Here is a 17500-nt window from a genome sequence, read left to right as displayed (position 1 = left end):
TCCATTAGAAAGAAAACAAACTGTCTTCTCTCCACGGAGTGAACGTCCGTCAGAGCTTCACTCTTGTGTTCGTCTCTTTTTCCTTCTTCACATGCTTTCGTTCCTCCGTCAACAGGATCATCTTCCTCTTGTTTACGTCAAGTTGTTTTTTAGTTGAAAAGATGTTTCTGCCTACGTCTGAACCACGTCTATGGTTTGCTGTTTGGTGCAATAAGCAGACGTTGTCGTTTTTCTATCGATGTCCGATCAGTTTTAACATCATAATGACGAGTTTAAGCTCAAAAGTCGTCTATTTCCTCTTCAAATGCCGGACTTTCATTTCTAATGGACACTAAGTGCAACCCTCATCACTGGATGTGAAGGAATTATGAGTCGGAGTGTTTGAAAAAACAACAAGGAATGTGAAGGTCTGAGATGATGAGGAAGAAACATCTGGAGGTGAAGAGAGAAAGAAGCTCCGACTGTGAGTTCCAGGTGGAGATGCGTGACGGGACGACGGGCCGAGAGACGGAAGAGAGAGGACGATTATTTCTATAATTTAAAACCTCACGACAGTGACCTCTGACCCCCCCCTCCCCCCCCCCTCCCCCACTGGTCCTGACAAACCATAAAACCGGAGGCGGTGGTGTTTACAGAGCGACGGTGGTCCACTCGTCTGTCTGAGGTTCCACTTGTCTGTCTGATACAGTCTGATATCTGTGCCCCACCCCCTCCTCCTCCTCTTCCCCCTCCTCCTCCTCTTTCTCCTCCTCCTCTTCCTCTTTCTCCTCCTCTTCCTCCTCCTCCTCTTTCTCCTCCTCTCCTCCTCCTCCTCCTCTTCCTCTTCCTCCTCCTCCTCCTCCTCTTCCTCTCCTCCTCTTCCTCCTCCTCCTCCTCCTACTGTGCCACTTTTCTCCTAACAAGGGAATCCGATTGGTGCAGCTGCCATCAGAAGCAGAATTTAAACTCTGAACTGGCTTTGGTTCAATGTTGATAAAAAAAATGATGTAGCAGGATTCATTACTGAACGGATCCTCTCTGTTACTGAGAATCGTCCACAGGGCTCGCTCAAATCTTTTTACTGCAATTAAGAAACTCATTTCAGCAATTTCCCTAATCTGTCAGTGTGAAATAGATTTCTGCACAGGGACCAGTAATCCTGAACGTGGTGGTTCACCGCCCGACGAGCGTGGTCCAATCGTCCCGCTCGATTAAGATCTCTGCGAGATGGGAGCGAGCGAGGGCTCATCCCGGCTCCATCCTCGGCCCCCGTCGTCGTCCGGGGTCACGGAGGTCTGTGTTTTCCTGGAGAGCTCTGCCTGAGCACATGACCACATAAGGACCGGCAGCGCTTGGCTCAGTTATGTAAACACTTGCTGAGGAATAGCTCCTTCGACGCTCGGTGAAATATCCCCTGACTCACCAGAGGCGAGCACAGGATCCACTGCTCCTCTGCACATAAATCCTGCTCCCACGACGCACACTCGCCTTTTCTTTTTAACGCGTTCTACATCTGCTGCTCGTGTGGAACAGCTCGGAACCGGCTCACCAGATGTTTATTGCAAAGCGTTTTAATTCTTTTTTCTCAGACAGAGTTGTTTAAAGGCCTCCGTCCCGGGCCAGGCAGCGACTCCCAATCTCGGAGTTTGGTGTCATATTATCATATTCCCTCTTTTCTCTCCCAGTTTTGACTAATAATAAACATGTGCCACGTTCATCAGCCGCTGCCACTGACTTGTGTGCGAGACATGTACATCAGCAGAGGGAGACGCATCAACTACACCGACCAGTTCTGTGTTAATTCACTACAGGAACAATCTTTGATCCTGAACAAAGAACAATATATGTATGTATATATATATATATACAGTATATATATAGAAGTCCCCTGCTGCGGTGCGGATGACTGATCAAGTTAACTCGATTTCTTTTTGTCTTTCTCTGTTTTTCAGCACGAAAGACTGTCGAGGTAAGAACGGCCGCGTGCTCCTCCCTGTTAGATCAGATGAATGAAGTGTCACGATGTGTACGAGCGTGAGTGTGACCCGCGTCGCCTCCAGGTACGACTCCAGTGGCGAGAGTGTGACGGACAGGCCGCTGGGCCGCACCGGCTCGTATCCACGGAGAGACGCGAGACTGGCCTCGCTGAGCAAACCCGAACAAGAGTCCACCGCCAAAGACTACAAGAAGGTAGAACCCGTTGGGCTCAAACGGCCGCAGTCCTGGAAATATGAGTTTCTTTTCTTTAAAAATCCTATTCCTTTACCTCCGTCACCTCCGTCACCTCCGCCTCTTGTCCGCCCTGTCGCCAGATGTACGCGGAGGCTCTGCACGAGAACGAGCGGCTCAAGTCCAGGCTGCACGACAGCAAACTGGAGCTGGTGAAGATCCGTTCGCAGCTGGAGAAAGTCACTCAGGTGCAGGAACTCGCCGTCAGTCACTGTTACACTGTCGCCGTCGTCCTCCCGTGGCCGCGCTGGAGAAAGCTCACGACTGAATAACGTGATGAAATCAGACATATGCACAATCCCCTCAGAGAGTTCCTCCACTTGTAGACAATAACGGCACCGTTCTGACTTTCAGAGGCACGAGAGGATGTCAGAGAAGACCACCGTACTTGAGTCGGAGAAAAGGGTGAGTGTCTGTCAGGACGGCTCCGGCGTTTTGTTTTTTTTAAGTCTTGTTCTCTTTCCTGTCTGTTTTGTCTTTCTTCGCGGAGGAATTTTCTTTTCGCACGGCGGATGAATCATTCACGTTTGTCTCTTCTTCACTTGCAGGAAAAACACGCTCTTGAGAAAAAAGTGTCAGACATGGAGGAGGAGATAAAGGTCAGTCCGTGTGTGTATACGCACCGGGGTCATGATGGCGTCTGCATAAGTTGTGCTTCATTTATCTCTGTGTTTTTTTGCCCAACAACAACAACAACGACATCACTAACTGAGTGCGCACACCTCCAGCCGAGCAACGACACACACACACACACACACACACACACACACACACACACACACACACACACACTCTCCAGGTGGGTTTGGAGGAGAAGGAAGGTTAATGCTCTATTACCCACAATGCTCTGCTGGGGCCTCTTCCTGCCAGGCTGGAGGGGGAGGAGCCTGTGCCGCTACTCCCCTGCTCCACTTGTCCCACTGTTGGGGTGAACATTGTGACCTAGTTCCAGCCGAATACCGAAACCCTGTGCGAGAGCAAAGGACCTGCGCCTTTGTGAGACATTCCTGCGCTGCGCCGCGTGCGTCCTGCCTCACAAAAGAAACACGGGACGCGGCAGCAGCTCCGAGCGGCGGACAGATTTCAGGCCTGAGTAGACGCCGACTGCGCGTAACTCTGTGTAGACGCAGCAAAAAAATCACACACATTAACTGCATGAAAATATGATGTGAGGATGTATAACATGCAGACACTGAGGAGATGATGATGAAACAGGACGCACACATGCGGCAGCAGCATCCGATGTTTGACCCCCGTGTTGTCGTGGTTCCCTCAGCAGGACGCCCCACTGCGGTTCCGCTGTGGGTACCAGCCCTGAGGGGGGCGGGCTGCCTCGGTGAGGGGAGGTGGGGATGGTGAGTGGTCTGCGACGACGCAGAGGTGTGACTGACAGCTGCCCGTCACCTCACGCCGATTCCGTTCTGTTCAGAGAACCGGGGCATGTTGACACGTGTGGACGCACAAACACCACAAAACTGTGACATGGCGGCGCTTCACACTGTGACACAGACACGGGATCCCTGTTCCATTGTGTTGAACAAAGGCTTCGTCCACATCACTACGTTATCGTTCTAAAACGACGTCGTCCACGCGACTCTGGAGTTTCCGAGCGCTTGTTTGTAAACAGCGACGCAGTCGCCAGCATTCGCTTCCTGATTGGCTCTCACCAGTCACAACGCGTCAACCAGCGGTGAAGGCAAGATGTTGCTAAGCACCTCGTCGTCGCTCCAGGAAAAAAAAAAAGAATCCCTGCTCTCACTTTTCATCGTTATTGTTTCTCGTTCGTAGTATTTTCTCTGTGACTCAGTGATTTGCAGAGTAGACAATCTACTTCCTGTTTACGCCGGCGTGCACATGCTCAGTGTACGCGAATGTCCACGTGATGTTCGTTTTCAGGTGTGGACGGGAAGTAACACTTCAGATCAGCTTTAAAACTCCATTTTAAAACAATAACGCAGTAATGTGGATGAAGCCAAAGTCACCCGTTCCCGTTCAGCAAGGTGCAGATTCTCCACAAGAGGGAACCTGTTCCGTTGTCGTTAGATTAGTCCTTCACATGCCAACATACGCCACCTAGTGGACAGGAGCAAACAGCGGCCGACCCGCGGAGGTGGACGTGCTATGTTTGTCTTCTACAGGCAAAAACTGAATGAGAGCTAATGCCAGTTATGACCCCCTCAGGCGACGAGAGGCCGTTCCTCTCCTTGGCTGTAGATGGCACTCATGCGCACGTCTTCATCTCTGGTTGGCTGTCGTTACTTCCCCTGCCACTAGGTGGCGCAGTCTGCTGGTGCTGTGGCCTGGTCTTCTGTGTGTCCTCTGTTTCTTCTTCTTTTTAAATCAGTTTCCTCAGAGTCACATTACTGTGTCGGGTCTGACAGCTGAGTTACAACGAAACAGCGTCTGTGTGTGTGTGTGTGTGTGTGTGTGTGTGTTTGTGTGTGTGTGTGTGTGTGTGTGTGGCTTCCCCTCAGGAATGGTGGCAAACCACAGACTTCTCAGTTGAACCACACTGAGGTTCACCTCATGCTCAGGACATGAGCACTGTGGCTTTACTGGGGACGAAGGGGGGGCTGAATCAGTTCCATCACTTATAACCGATCAGGCTCTTGTTTGAAATAGAAGAGTTTGGGGTTCCGCCCTCCACACACCGTCGAACAGCTGGCGTCAGTCTTTGCTTTGCTTGTGGCAGATTTTTGCTTTTTCCTTCCTCAAATCTTCCCGGTTGAGTCAATATTACTATATTTATTAAATATAAATATCGACGTGAGTCTGCACAGTTCCTACACGAGCCTCTCTCTGTGCACGTCCTGCCTCCCTGCACGCTTCCTCCTCTGTCCTCCTCCTCTGTGTGTCTCTCCTCCTCCTCCAGACTCTCCCGGCTCTGGCTCAGCTCCGGACCCTGCGGCGGGTCAACGAGTGTCTCCTGGCCGAGAACAGAGCCATGCTGCGTGTCCTCGCCCGCCTCTCGGAGACGGCCTCCATGCCGGAGACAGAGGACCTCTGACCCCTCCCCCCCCGCCGACATCACCTGTCCTCCTTTCCCCCCTCGCTCTCCTTTACCTCAGCCACTACTCCTCTGTCCTGCTGGTGCGTCCTCTGTTCCTCTCAGGCAGGTCCTGCGCCCTCCCCATGCTCACACCTCCAACACCGCGATGCACCTTCCCCTGCACGCCGTCTTTACATTAACCTGTTCTCCTGTACGGCCGTCAGACGGCGACCCTGCTGACCCCTCGTCCCCAACACCTCTGATAAACCTCCTCTGAAGTGTCTTCATAGCTCCATTCATGTTTCATGGGACTTCACATGACACGATCGCTGCACGAGGAGTTTCTTCTTCTGGTTATTGTGTAAATGAAACACCTAATGAAGCTCTGCACCATGAAGAGTAAATTCATGTCAAAGCAGTTGTTGATGTAGGAACAGCGAAATATATGCAGGTCGTGTGTAATGTGCTGTGTAACCAAGACACTGTAGTCAATTATCCGTAGGAAATGAAATGTGTGAGATCATTAGATTTCAAAATGAACAAAGTGCCGAGACACAGACAGAAATATTCACAGACAGAGAAACAGAAACTGACACAGACATGTGACTGACGTGTCGTAACATGGAAAGAACAAATGAAGTTTCTTATTTTAAAGGGATAATTCAACACTTGGGGGAAACTAGAATTCACTCGTGACAAACTCAGTACAAAACACCCAGCCACAGTCAGCAGGTAGTTAGCTTAGCCTAGCTTAGCACTAAGCCTGGGCGCACAGGGAAACAGCTAGCTAAAACGGCTAGCTGAAACAACTAGCTAAAACAGTGAGCTAAAACAGCGAGCTAATACAACTAGCTAAAACACCTTGCTAAAACAACTAGCCAAAACAATTAGCTAAAACAGTGAGCTAAAACAACAAGCTGCAACAACTAGCTAAAACAACTAGCTGAAACAACTAGCTAAAACAACTAGCCAAAACAACAAGCTAAAACAATGATCTAAAACAGTGAGCTAAAAAAAACTAGCCAAAACAACTAGCTAAAACAACTAGCCAAAACAACTAGCTAAAACAACTAGCTAAAACACTGAGCTAAAACAACTAACTGAAACAACTAGCTAAAACAACTAGCTAAAACAGTGAGCTAAAACAGCGAGCTAATACAACTAGCTAAAACACCTTGCTAAAACAGTGAGCTAAAACAACTAGCCAAAACAACTAGCTAAAACAGTGAGCTAAAACAACTAGCTGCAACAACTAGCTAAAACAACTAGCTGAAACAACTGGCCAAAACAACTAGCTAAAACAATGAGCTCAGACAGTGAGCTAAAACAACTAGCTAAAACAACTAGCTAAAACAGTGAGCTAAAACAACTAACTGAAACAACTAGCTAAAACAACTAGCTAAAACAACTAGCTAAAACAGTGAGCTAAAACAACTAGCCAAAACAACTAGCTAAAACGGTGAGCTAAAACAATTAGCTAAAACAGTGAGCTAAAACAACTAGCTGAAACAACTAGCTAAAACAACTAGCTAAAACAGCGAACTTCTGGTGACAAGAGTCTGGAAAGTCACTGCACTTGACCAAGAAACAGTTCCAGCTTAACTCCCCATAAAAACCCAACATGTTGCGTTAGCATGTCATTTTCTATATATATCAAACAAACCAAACATAACATGTTATTTATCATCATTCGCTTTAGAGGTGTCCAGTGTCCAGTGTTTGCTATGCAGATGTGTTCTGAGCGGGAGTTTTGGATTATTATTAGATTATTAGGGGATTACTGTGGGATTATAATGAGATGAGCCTCAGGTTATGAACATGTCGATGTCAGGTTGATGTTGCTCTTCACCAGTTGATGGAACGTGTCACATTAGAGCAGAAGGTCACGACCTACATTTGGGAGATTGACCTCTTAGTTTCTCTCTCTTTGATTTTATTCTCTTTCACTTCTCACGTGCAGATCGAACCGTCCGAGTCACTCGTCGTCGCATGATCGATCACTGTGAAGCATGAACTAGTGATCCGCCCATCGGTGAATTGCTGATTTCACAGTGTAACTGTGACGCTGTGACCATTTTATTTTTCCTAATTTCATTTCTTTCCCCTCGTCGTCCCAGATCTTAACAGAGCTCAAGTCCGACAACCAGCGGCTAAAGGACGAGAACGGGGCGCTGATCCGAGTCATCAGCAAACTGTCCAAATGAAAAGAAATGAAACTGAAGCTCCCGTTCTCCGACTGTCGGACACGATGGTTGATTATCCACAGGTTGTGACTCGTCGCTGACAAATGGTGAAGAAATAAATCCCCACTGGTGAAGATCTGAAAGACACATTTCACAGTGTATGATGCATTATTTGTACTTGATTATTTTTAATATACAGTATTTCACATCATGAACTAAACGGGGACCAGCTGTTCTGTTGGGACGACATTCAAAGGCCCGGTTGGAACAGAACGCAGATGTTTTTGCATGAAGGTTCTGCAGCCTCACGTCACGTTTGTCGCTTCATCAAGCACCGCGCAAAAGCCGTCGTCTTATTCGTGAGCGGAGAGAGAAACCAACCGTGTCAGCGATCATTAGTGTCTCGCTGCCGTGGCAGAAAAAGAAAAAAGAAGTGGATCAGTGTCACATTAAAACGTGAAAAGTTCATCGTTATAACGACAGGTTTCCAAGTTATTGCGACATAAAAAGTAGAAAACCTTCCTTGTTATAACCATATTCTATTCATTGGGTTATATATACATTGAATGTGTCACATGATAACCTGACAATTTATATTGTTATAATGTGAAACATTAAATATTATATATATATATTTACTATATCATCATCTTTGGTTAAGTTTGGAACACGGTGAGATTCTGCAGTTATTGATCTCGGTGGATGATAATGTGCCAGTTTACTGTTTCATGTGATACTGATCTGATTTTATTTTAATTTTTTTTCTTGTGGCAGCAATTCACTGTATCATTCATGTGGATGAAGTCATGGAGGAAAAGTATGGCTGAAGCATTAAAGGCTGCAGTTTGGCATGGAAGAGAATGAAAAATCTGAATATAATTTCAATCAGAATATTTGACCTAACAGGTCAAACAAGCTCTGTTCTATCATCTCTGAGAAAATACATCAGAAATACAGTGGCTGACTAAAAATAAAAGGCTCCATAAAGATTAAGGTCCATTAGAAATCTCTCACATACTGAAGTAGAACGGTGAACGTTCTGACCACTCACGACTCGTTAGATCATGTTCTATAAGATGTTTTCAAGATTTATTAAGAGTTGGTCTTTAATCACCAGCAGCACAGTTTGACCATCTGATTAATTCACTTTCTCTCATGTAATCGATTGTTTTTCCAGATTCTGTGCCGCAGTTATTCGTGGTTTCAGCTTCTGCGCTTCACTTCTTGTTTTGCACGTTCTTCTTCTTTTCTTTCATCCTTGAAAACAGCAGAGTGGCTTCACGGAAGAAAACAGGACAGACAACAATGTACGACATTATGTTTTGTAATAGAGATATATTTATTTATTTATGCCTTTTCTTAGTCGTTAACTCTATTATTTCTGTCAAAAGGAATTCACCACTCATTTAGCTCGACACTGTGTGAAGTGATAAAAAACACAAATCAGCCATAAATCACTGCGGACAGTTTAGCCTCCACGATATTGTGTAATATGAAATATATCAATCACAATCTAAAATTTTAGGAATTATGTGGCGACGATTACTCACATTTTTAACTGTGTTGCGTATATGATGTCGGGACAAAAAGTTAAACTAGTAACTCAGTTTATTAGGTACACCTCCAACACATCAACCTTGCTTTAATCACAACTTTTGTGAAGTATATTTACTGGTATTGCATTTTATTGAAGTGTAATTTGATAATTAAAAAAATGAATTAATAACAATAATCATCATACTGTTCTGTTGCTCCTCATGGAGCCATCTCACCATCACCTCCACTGTATTCTAAAGGTGGAGGGGCGACAGATGACGTCGAGGCCTTTTTCAAAAGTGTGTTGTTCTTTTTTTTTATGTATCACATCATCGTGTATAAAACTGCCGGACTTCAGCTTCACGTCACTTTCAGCAGTGGAATCACCGACATGAAGGATTCCAGTGTCTGATTTGTTCCTGTCGTCCGACCGCAGAGACGCCGGGTTTGTCTTTGTTCACGTCCAGTGAACTCATTCACTGCCAAGCTCTTTCTACGTGTGCTGAGTATTGTACTGAGAGGTTTTGATGATATTTAAACGTGCACACATTGGTTTTCTCACTAAATAAACTGTAAAAGAAAAAGGGATGAAAGTGTTTCTCTGTATCAAACACACACGAGTCATGGTAATTAAAAGGCCTTTATTTCCTATTTGTCTATTTTTTTTGTTTTTACAGAACACATATGATAAATTTGTAATAAGTTATTTGGTTCCCTTGATGACTTTTATTAGGATTTCCGCAACGTTGGTCCACACAAGGGTCAAGAGGAGTTTGTGAGCAACGTTTGTGTCCAGTCAAGGGCTAAAGCATGCGATCCACAGTAGGCACAAGTACTGACATGAACACGCGCACCACAACACTAGACACGAAGAAACACAGCGAGAGGACGCGACCTGGTCGTCCTCCGATGCTTTAAAAGATGACGAAGAAGAGAAAGAGGTCGGGGGGGAGAGAAAAGAAATGAAAAGAGTCTTGAGAATACAGTTGCATCAGGGGCGAGGTGGAGGACTCAGCGCTCAGGAGGGGAGTTCGGTGCGTCCTGCAGGTTTGGCAGTTATACAGTGTGTCCATGTTGTAAACATGAAGGCCGGCATTCTGCACCACGAAGAGCAGATTCACTGGGGGAAACCCACTGAGTCCACTTCCTTATTCAGCTTCACAACACTGACGGGACGTCGCTGGAAGAAAACGCACTCACACACACACACACACACACACACGCACACACAGGAACGAAGACGCGAAACAGAAATGGAAAAAGAAGCCCAAAGACCTGGAGGAGTCTGGCGACAAACAGATCCCCTGCGTTCTACATTAGACACACACACACGTCACAGAGTCAAAGGAAGGACAGCAGGAGTGATTACACGCGTGTGCACAGGAACACAAGGAAGAAAAATACAGCGAGTAATAGAGGAGACAAGACGACGGCTTCGAAAACTTTGGACGGTTTTCCCTTTTTAAAATCCAAGTGTTTGATTGCAACGAGAAAGAGGAAACGGAAACGCCACCGGCTGCTGAGCGACAGATGCTGAAACAGAACATGTCGTACTGTACGTCTACACAGCCGTGAACAGATGAACCCCTTATTGATACATAACTAAGATTGTGTGTTACAGTCACACACACACACACACACGTACAGTTAAGGATGAGTCATGTGACCAATGCATGCAGACCTGTACTGTATATTGAAATCATATTTTCCAGTGTTGTGTTTTTGCACCATGTCTGCTAAAGGGCCAAACACACACACACACACACACACACACTCAGCGACCCAGTCTCTGTCCCCCATAGAACTCTGATGTCCGCTGGTCGTGCGACTGTGGCAGTGAAAGGAAATAGAAACAAATACATTTTTAAAAAAATTAATAAAAAATCTCTCAAGTGTGCTGTGAATTTTCTTGTACCCGTGATCACGTCAGCGGATGTTCGTCCGTTTGCCTGGAATTCAAACATCCGTGATCCGGTGCAGGCAGCTGGTCTCTGAGGCTCCGCCCACAAATCATTTGGTCACAGTCAGTGGCGATTAATGGGACGAGGAGATTAAATATAATATTGCATTAGATAACGTGCGTCGTCACACAACACACTGAAGATTGTTGCCAGGATAAGATAAGATAAGACAGATAAGATGGATGGCAGTTTACTTCAGACACTGAAATAAATGGAAATTCTGGGAAGTTCGCTCGTTGGCTCTCTCGTCAAGTCGGAGAAGAAGTTCGACGTCACTCCTGTATGATCGGAGCGAGGACGCCGTGAGCTTCGCCGTGTAGAAAAAGTTACTCTGCCTCTGAAGGAGTGAACAAAACAAACAAATCTGCCTTCCAGCTCCTCTAAAGGTCATTTACACATTTGATCTCATTTCTTTAATCAGTAAATAAGAAGTGGATCATTTCCTGTTTCCAAAGCAACGACTTCCTGGAGTCTTGTTTTTTTTTGGAGTTGCAAGGCAACGTGGGTTTGACCTTTGGAGATGCTGATGGATTTTGTGACCTTCGGACAGAGGCAGGCTAGCTGTTTCCCCCCGATTCCAGTGTTTATGCTAAGCTAAGCTAACGACGTCCCCTGGCATCTGATCTTCTCATCGAACTCAACATTAAAAACCATTTCCTTGTATCCCATATATATATATATATATATATATATATATATATATATATATATATATATATATATATATATATATATATATCCTGTACATATATATACTTTGCATGACATCAAACATATTTCTGTATTTTCATATACTTTATATCATTTCTCATATGCTATGCCATGTTCTCGTGAAAATCATAACTTTATGCATAGTTCTATGGGAGGGATCCAGGACCGGGAACGTGGGCGTCTCAAGTTTCTCTCTGGTCGCTGTAATATCGTTGGAACGAACTGAAACTTTATGGTTTTTGTTGCTTGAGAAGTTTTTCTTCTGAGCGGATCAACGAAAGAGAAACAACAGTGTGCGACGGAAGAGAAACTGGAAGCGTCACACAGTTTGGTTCATAAATTGCACTCAGCCCAAGAATAGAACACACTCTCACACATATATATGTAGATATAATATCTATATCTATATACTTTTAGCAGTATTAGTGAGAACTCAATGTGATATTCATTTACACTATCAAAACAAGGCATAGACATCACTAGTCACAATACTGTAAAATCAGCTACGTCTATGAAACGAGGACATCGACAGCTGCGAAAGTAGAAAAAGACTCAGTCGCTCTACTGACGTCACGACTGTCCCCGACGCTCACGTACAGTTTGTACAGTAACACGGAGTTCTGCCCTCTTGATGAACAAAGACCTCGCAAACGGAATGTGAGAGAGAAACACTTGGCCAAGGAAAGAACGAAGACGTCAGATTCTTTTTTTTTTGCGGATTTTTTTGGGACTTTTTTTACTTTTCTCTTCTTCATAAATAAACTCGAGCGCCTCGGCCGAGCTCTAAAGAGTTAGTGCTTGAGTTTTATGGCTTTAGTTTTTATCTTATTCATCTATCTGGAAATACACACGTACACGTTATTGTATAATAAACACAGTAGAAGAGACACAGTCGTGGAGGGTTTCAGGTCGTTCAAAACTGAAATGAACAAAGAAATAAAAAACTGTGCAAGTAAAGAAAAGAGAGAAGAGGAGGAAGAAGAAGAAGAAGAAGAAGAAAAAGAAGAAGGGATTCCAAGTCCGTTTGTGTTCACTGGAATGGGATTATTCATATTTTGGCCCCTGGAAAATGTATTTTTATATAAAGATATGATCCAACAGATTTACTTCTGCGTCTGAACGATGACTCCACTGTAGAATTATTCAATCCTCTAATAATCAGTTAATTCAGAAAAAGCTCTGAGCCGAATCTGCTGTTAGAAAAATACATTGTCGACTTGGAGACCCCGAGGAATCCAAACATTAAAATAATCCAAAACATCATTATCTTAAAAAAATTTTTAAAAAATAAAAATAAAACAGCAATAAAAACGTAGAAATAAGTCGGATAAATAAGCGCTAAAAAAACCAAAACAAAATGGCGGCTAAATTAAAAAAAAAGTCTGATCACAAGGAAGTTAATAGCGAGCATGCGGCTACGTTTCCATCCTACATGAACTCACACACGTTACTGGACGACACACTTGCTTAAGAATTTCAGGAGTGGAAAGGTTCTTATTAGTAATAGTCCTGTAATATTTGTACTGTATGACATTCTCTCCACTGACCCTCATGGAAAATAAACACACATTTCTTTCATTTTTATAAAATATACAGTGCATCATCTTTTTTTTTCTGTCCCTTCTCCTTTATCCCCTCGTTGTGTTATTAAAATGACAAATGACGACCATTTACTTACACAAGATATTTTTGCTTCGTTTCTCTAAAACATGCTCTTATGTACAGTATTTTTGTATAAACATGCAGTATCAGCGTGTATGAACTATGTCTATAGGCAAAACTACACACCGATGGGTTTGTTTGATTGCTTCCATGTTGCCTTTTCTTTAGTGTTGCTTCATCAACAGAAGGAAAGGAAATAAAAGACTACGTGAACATGGTTATGAAAATCATAAACTGAGAGACATTCATCACATGAAAAGTAAAGAAAGTGGTCGTTGTTTGAAATGTTGACTGCTTTTGATTTGGTCATTATATTTCTCACAGTCGTCGGGCAGAAGTTACAGTCGGTGCTCGCACACAGATCTGATTTCAAATGACTAAAACCTGAAAACCAGGTTTCCTGAAGCTGTAGCACCTTGTTAAAATCAGGAGTTTAATTTTAACAATTACAAATCTTTTGTCAATTTATTTTACGGAGTTTTGGTCCAAAAAAAACCCAAAACAGTTTTGGATTTTGTCCCAAGACAAAAGTTAATAATGCTGGAATATTTCTCTCCAAATGAGTCGATGGAATTCTGTGAGGGAGCAGCACTGGAACTCTTCTTCCGTTTGTATGAGGAGAAGAACAGAACTTTTTTTTTTCAATCTCACAACATTTTTATCACATAAAAAAGAAAAAAAACACACTCGCAGAACAGAATTATAGTGCAATTAAATTCAACAGTTTGGTAAAGATGTGTATTGAAATACACGCGGATCAGTGCCTTCCTCCAGACCACTTCCTGTCAATCAAGTGAGGAACCGAAAAATATCCAAACACACAAAAAAACAAACAGAAGGAAACCAGCTATTCTCAAACAGAAGTAATTAAAGCTCTGGTTTTCTGAGGGTACTTAAACGCAACATTTTGGATTTAAAGTGCTCGAGGAATAAAATGAAAGACAGCTGGATCGACGAAACAAAAAGAGAAGAAATGAAGAGAACAACACCGCTGACTGGAAGGCGTCCCTGGTAGTTGAAAAATTGCTTATTCTGTTACTTGGAAGGCTTGTCTCCTTTATGACTGTAAGACGGTTATAGGGATTTTACTCTGAAGTCAAACCCTCGTGTCAAGTCCATGACGAATGGCAGTAGCACTGAACGAGTGAGATAGAGAATCGGAGGCGTCGGGGAGGGGGGAGGGGGAGGGAGGGGGGAGGTGGTCGGCTGCAGGCGGCGAGCGAGCGACACCCCGCAGAACATCGTGTCATTGGCGGTTTGGAATCCGTCTCTGTTGAACTCCCGCTCTGATATTTATTCCCTCTCACTTTTTGTTGTTGTTCACACGACAGACAGCAGCCTCACACACACACACACACACACACACACACACACACACACACACACACACACACACAGACACGCACACACACACACACGCTTAACTGAAAATCCATAATTCCCTCCCCTCTCACCCGGATTTGTTCCATTTCATGGATAAACTGACTCAACGCTACGTCACCGAGAAGAGAAGGAACTCAACAACTGAGCAAGTGCTCAAGCTTTTTTTGAATCCAACACTTTTGTGGACAACTGGAATCACAACAAGAACCCGTTTAGAAAAAAAGGCATGGAGCTTCGGTTTTTCCTCTCAGTGTTTTCCTGAGACGAAGGGCGGAAAGGTTAACTAATCAGAAACGACGGCAGTGTGTTCGTGGGTAACCGGATCCATGTGCTTTACCCCTACTCGCTACCCAGCTCTAGGAATGTTACTTAAGAAGAAACTAACGGAATCGTCGGGTGTGGCGACTGGCGGGCGCGCGGCACGGTTCCCCCCCGGAATGGACCTCTTGTGTTGCTCCTCCGTCCTATGGCAGTATAAAGCATTTTATTATTATTACTATTGAAGCACTACTCTAAAGCAAACGGCGTCACTAGAGGGACGGGGGTGGGAGGTACACGCTAAACGAGTGAATGTGTGTTCTTATCCCCTCTGTCACCAGATGTCTAACTCTGTGTTCTTATCAACGGAACCACAACCCCAATACAAAAATAGATCTAAAGGAAAATCAACGGAGTCTCTGTCCATCCTGCAACGCGTCCCCTTTTCTCATGGTTTAATACAACATGATGCCTTTTTTATTCTTTTTAAACTATATCTCCCCATCGCGTCGAACGCTGTCTACGGATCTTTTTCTTAAAGGTGGCGGTGGAGGAGGAGGGAGGAGGAGGAGGAGGGTGGAGGGAGTGGATGTACAGTCAGGGGGGATATACACTGACATGTGGGGGCTGATGGGGGATGCGTGGGGGAGGACAGGTGCAGGTTGGGAGCGGGGTTTACTTCTTGGCATTCAGGGCTGCGAGCGACGCGTCCACCTCCTCCTCCGGCTGCAGTGGATGCCACTGGGCGATGGGGCGGCGGGGGTTGGCCAGCATGTCGGACCAGTGTTTCAGCCCGGCGCCCGTGGACTTGCTTCCCACCCAGATCTTCCCGATGGCGTCGTTCTTGCCGATCTTGTCGTAATCCAGCACCGTAATCACGGCCTGGATTTTCTGGGGGAAAGGAGGCGGGGAAAAAAGGTTCAGGACGTGGTGACGGTCACGTGGCTGGCAGGCGGTTACCGTCCTGCTTACTGTACTTATATTTCCACCAAAGTTAAATATTCTATTTGTTGCTTCAACTTGTACCATGTGCTTTGCACGTTTACTGCTGATTTATTAGCCACAACAACAGCAAAGAGAATCAATAAGTAAAAACAAATATTTCACTGTTTCTCGTTCACATATTTGATATATTTTAGTTGACAGACAATAGAATTTATATAATAAGTCACGTGACAGTTGAGGGATAATGTTGAATGATAAAATTTACACTATCTGTGCAGTTTATTATGGTACAGTCAGCTCAAAGTAATACAACAATCCTACAGAACAGCTTTATAATAATAATAATTGTTTTATACTGGAAACTGAATCATTCGAATGTGTTAGTTTGATCAAATACAATATCTACTGTATCTATTAGGTGTATTTTATTGGTTAAGAATCAAACTTCTCATTTGTTTTTAGATCTTCCTTCCAAAGTCACATATATTATTATTTTTCTGATTTGATCAACTGATGAAGATGAAGATGTCCGTTCACATCCTCACCGTCACCTATAAAAACACCGTAGGTCGTCTCAACTGTGTTGATGATGTCACGATGTGTGAACAAAGCAGTTTCTCTTACGCGCGCACATCGCAGTTCAAGGACGTGTGTGTGTGTGAAACTGAACGTTTGCGCTGTAGTTATTTGTAATAACTATTTCCACATCTGCGGGATGTCTCGCCACTCGTCGCGCTCACCTGCATCTGCTCGAGGGGAATCTCGAAGCTGAACGACTCGTTGTAGTACGGATTCAACGTGTTCTTCTTCACGGTGGTTTTCTTCTTCTTCAGCCTCTTCCCGTTCTGCAGCAGGTTGATCTTCACGTACGGATCTGGAAACAGAGATGAGGCGAGAATCCGGACGAGCCCATTACAAAACAAGAAATGCCCTGGAGCGTGCATGGTGTGTTTGGGTTGCAATGCTGTGAAGCACCAACAGATGGGGCCAGTGTGTGTGTGTGTGTGTGTGTGTGTTGCTGCATGGGGAGAGCACTGCAGCGTCAGCACGTGACACCGTGAGCAGCCACAATCCCGCGTTTGTGGAACTGTCAACCCCGCGGCCGCGTCACGTGTGGTGATGTGAGTCGATGCGCGGCCGCACCTGACAGTCCGCCCACGTCCATCTTCTTCAGGTTCTTCGCCTCCAGGATACAGATGGTGAGCTTCCCAGCGGTGGGGACGTAGCGCAGCGAGATGCAAATGTCTCCCAGCTTCTCCGGCTGCGAGCACGAGGACAGAGAAGAGTTCAAGGTTAAACATCTGCAACCATAAGAGCGACTCTGGGGGAGGAGGCGGCATCGACTCAAATCTGTTACAAATGATGTAACGGTGAAGCTCCATGGCTACAGAGGAAGAAAATAAAAAATAAAAAAACGTCCTTCAACCTCACTCGTAAACAGACACAAAGTGCTGGTGGTTATTTTTGCATGGCGTCACCAGATGAGTGAGCTGGCGACGTTTCTTTGTGCAGATGAAAAGAAACCGAGACCGCTCAGGGTGTTTTTAAAAAGCAGGTCACGTCTCCCACCTCCTCCTGATCGGCGCTGTCCAGGTCCCTCCACTCCTCGATGGCCTTCGCCAGGTCCAGGGTGTTCATGGGGATCTTGATCTCCCCGATGATGT

General features: G+C 44.9%; 2 protein-coding genes across 9 annotated transcripts in view; one reads left to right on the top strand and one right to left on the bottom strand.

Moving 5' to 3' along the window:
* The window catches only part of LOC118317037 (protein phosphatase 1 regulatory subunit 12B), an 11780-nt gene extending 2215 nt beyond the window's left edge, over nt 1-9565 (top strand). The window contains exons 2-8 of one of the 5 annotated variants that reach the window (XM_035645467.2): nt 1932-1948; nt 2040-2169; nt 2292-2396; nt 2563-2613; nt 2757-2807; nt 5081-5298; nt 7315-9565. In XM_035645467.2, coding sequence (XP_035501360.1) covers nt 1932-1948; nt 2040-2169; nt 2292-2396; nt 2563-2613; nt 2757-2807; nt 5081-5215 — 489 coding nt within the window. In that variant the 3' untranslated portion in view covers nt 5216-5298; nt 7315-9565. Of the gene's footprint in view, nt 1-1931; nt 1949-2039; nt 2170-2291; nt 2397-2562; nt 2614-2756; nt 2808-3484; nt 3564-5080; nt 5321-7314 lie in introns of all 5 variants that reach the window. The other 4 variants (XM_035645466.2, XM_035645470.2, XM_035645469.2 and 1 more) reach the window with 4 other exon arrangements.
* The window catches only part of LOC118317025 (synaptotagmin-2-like), a 54738-nt gene continuing 46781 nt past the window's right edge, over nt 9544-17500 (bottom strand). For all 4 annotated transcript variants that reach the window (XM_035645444.2, XM_035645443.2, XM_035645446.2 and 1 more), the window contains 4 exons: nt 17406-17500; nt 16980-17097; nt 16577-16710; nt 9544-15782 (listed from right to left, as the gene is read on the bottom strand). The exon at nt 17406-17500 is cut by the window's right edge and continues 73 nt beyond it. In XM_035645444.2, the coding sequence (XP_035501337.1) occupies nt 15567-15782; nt 16577-16710; nt 16980-17097; nt 17406-17500 (563 nt within the window). In that variant the 3' untranslated portion in view covers nt 9544-15566. The remainder of the gene's footprint in view (nt 15783-16576; nt 16711-16979; nt 17098-17405) is intronic.

The sequence above is a fragment of the Scophthalmus maximus genome, chromosome 3 (assembly GCF_022379125.1).
Source record: "Scophthalmus maximus strain ysfricsl-2021 chromosome 3, ASM2237912v1, whole genome shotgun sequence".
Lineage (NCBI taxonomy): Eukaryota > Metazoa > Chordata > Actinopteri > Pleuronectiformes > Scophthalmidae > Scophthalmus > Scophthalmus maximus.
Note: the sequence above shows the minus strand (reverse complement) of the source record. Positions and strands in the feature narration are given on the sequence as shown.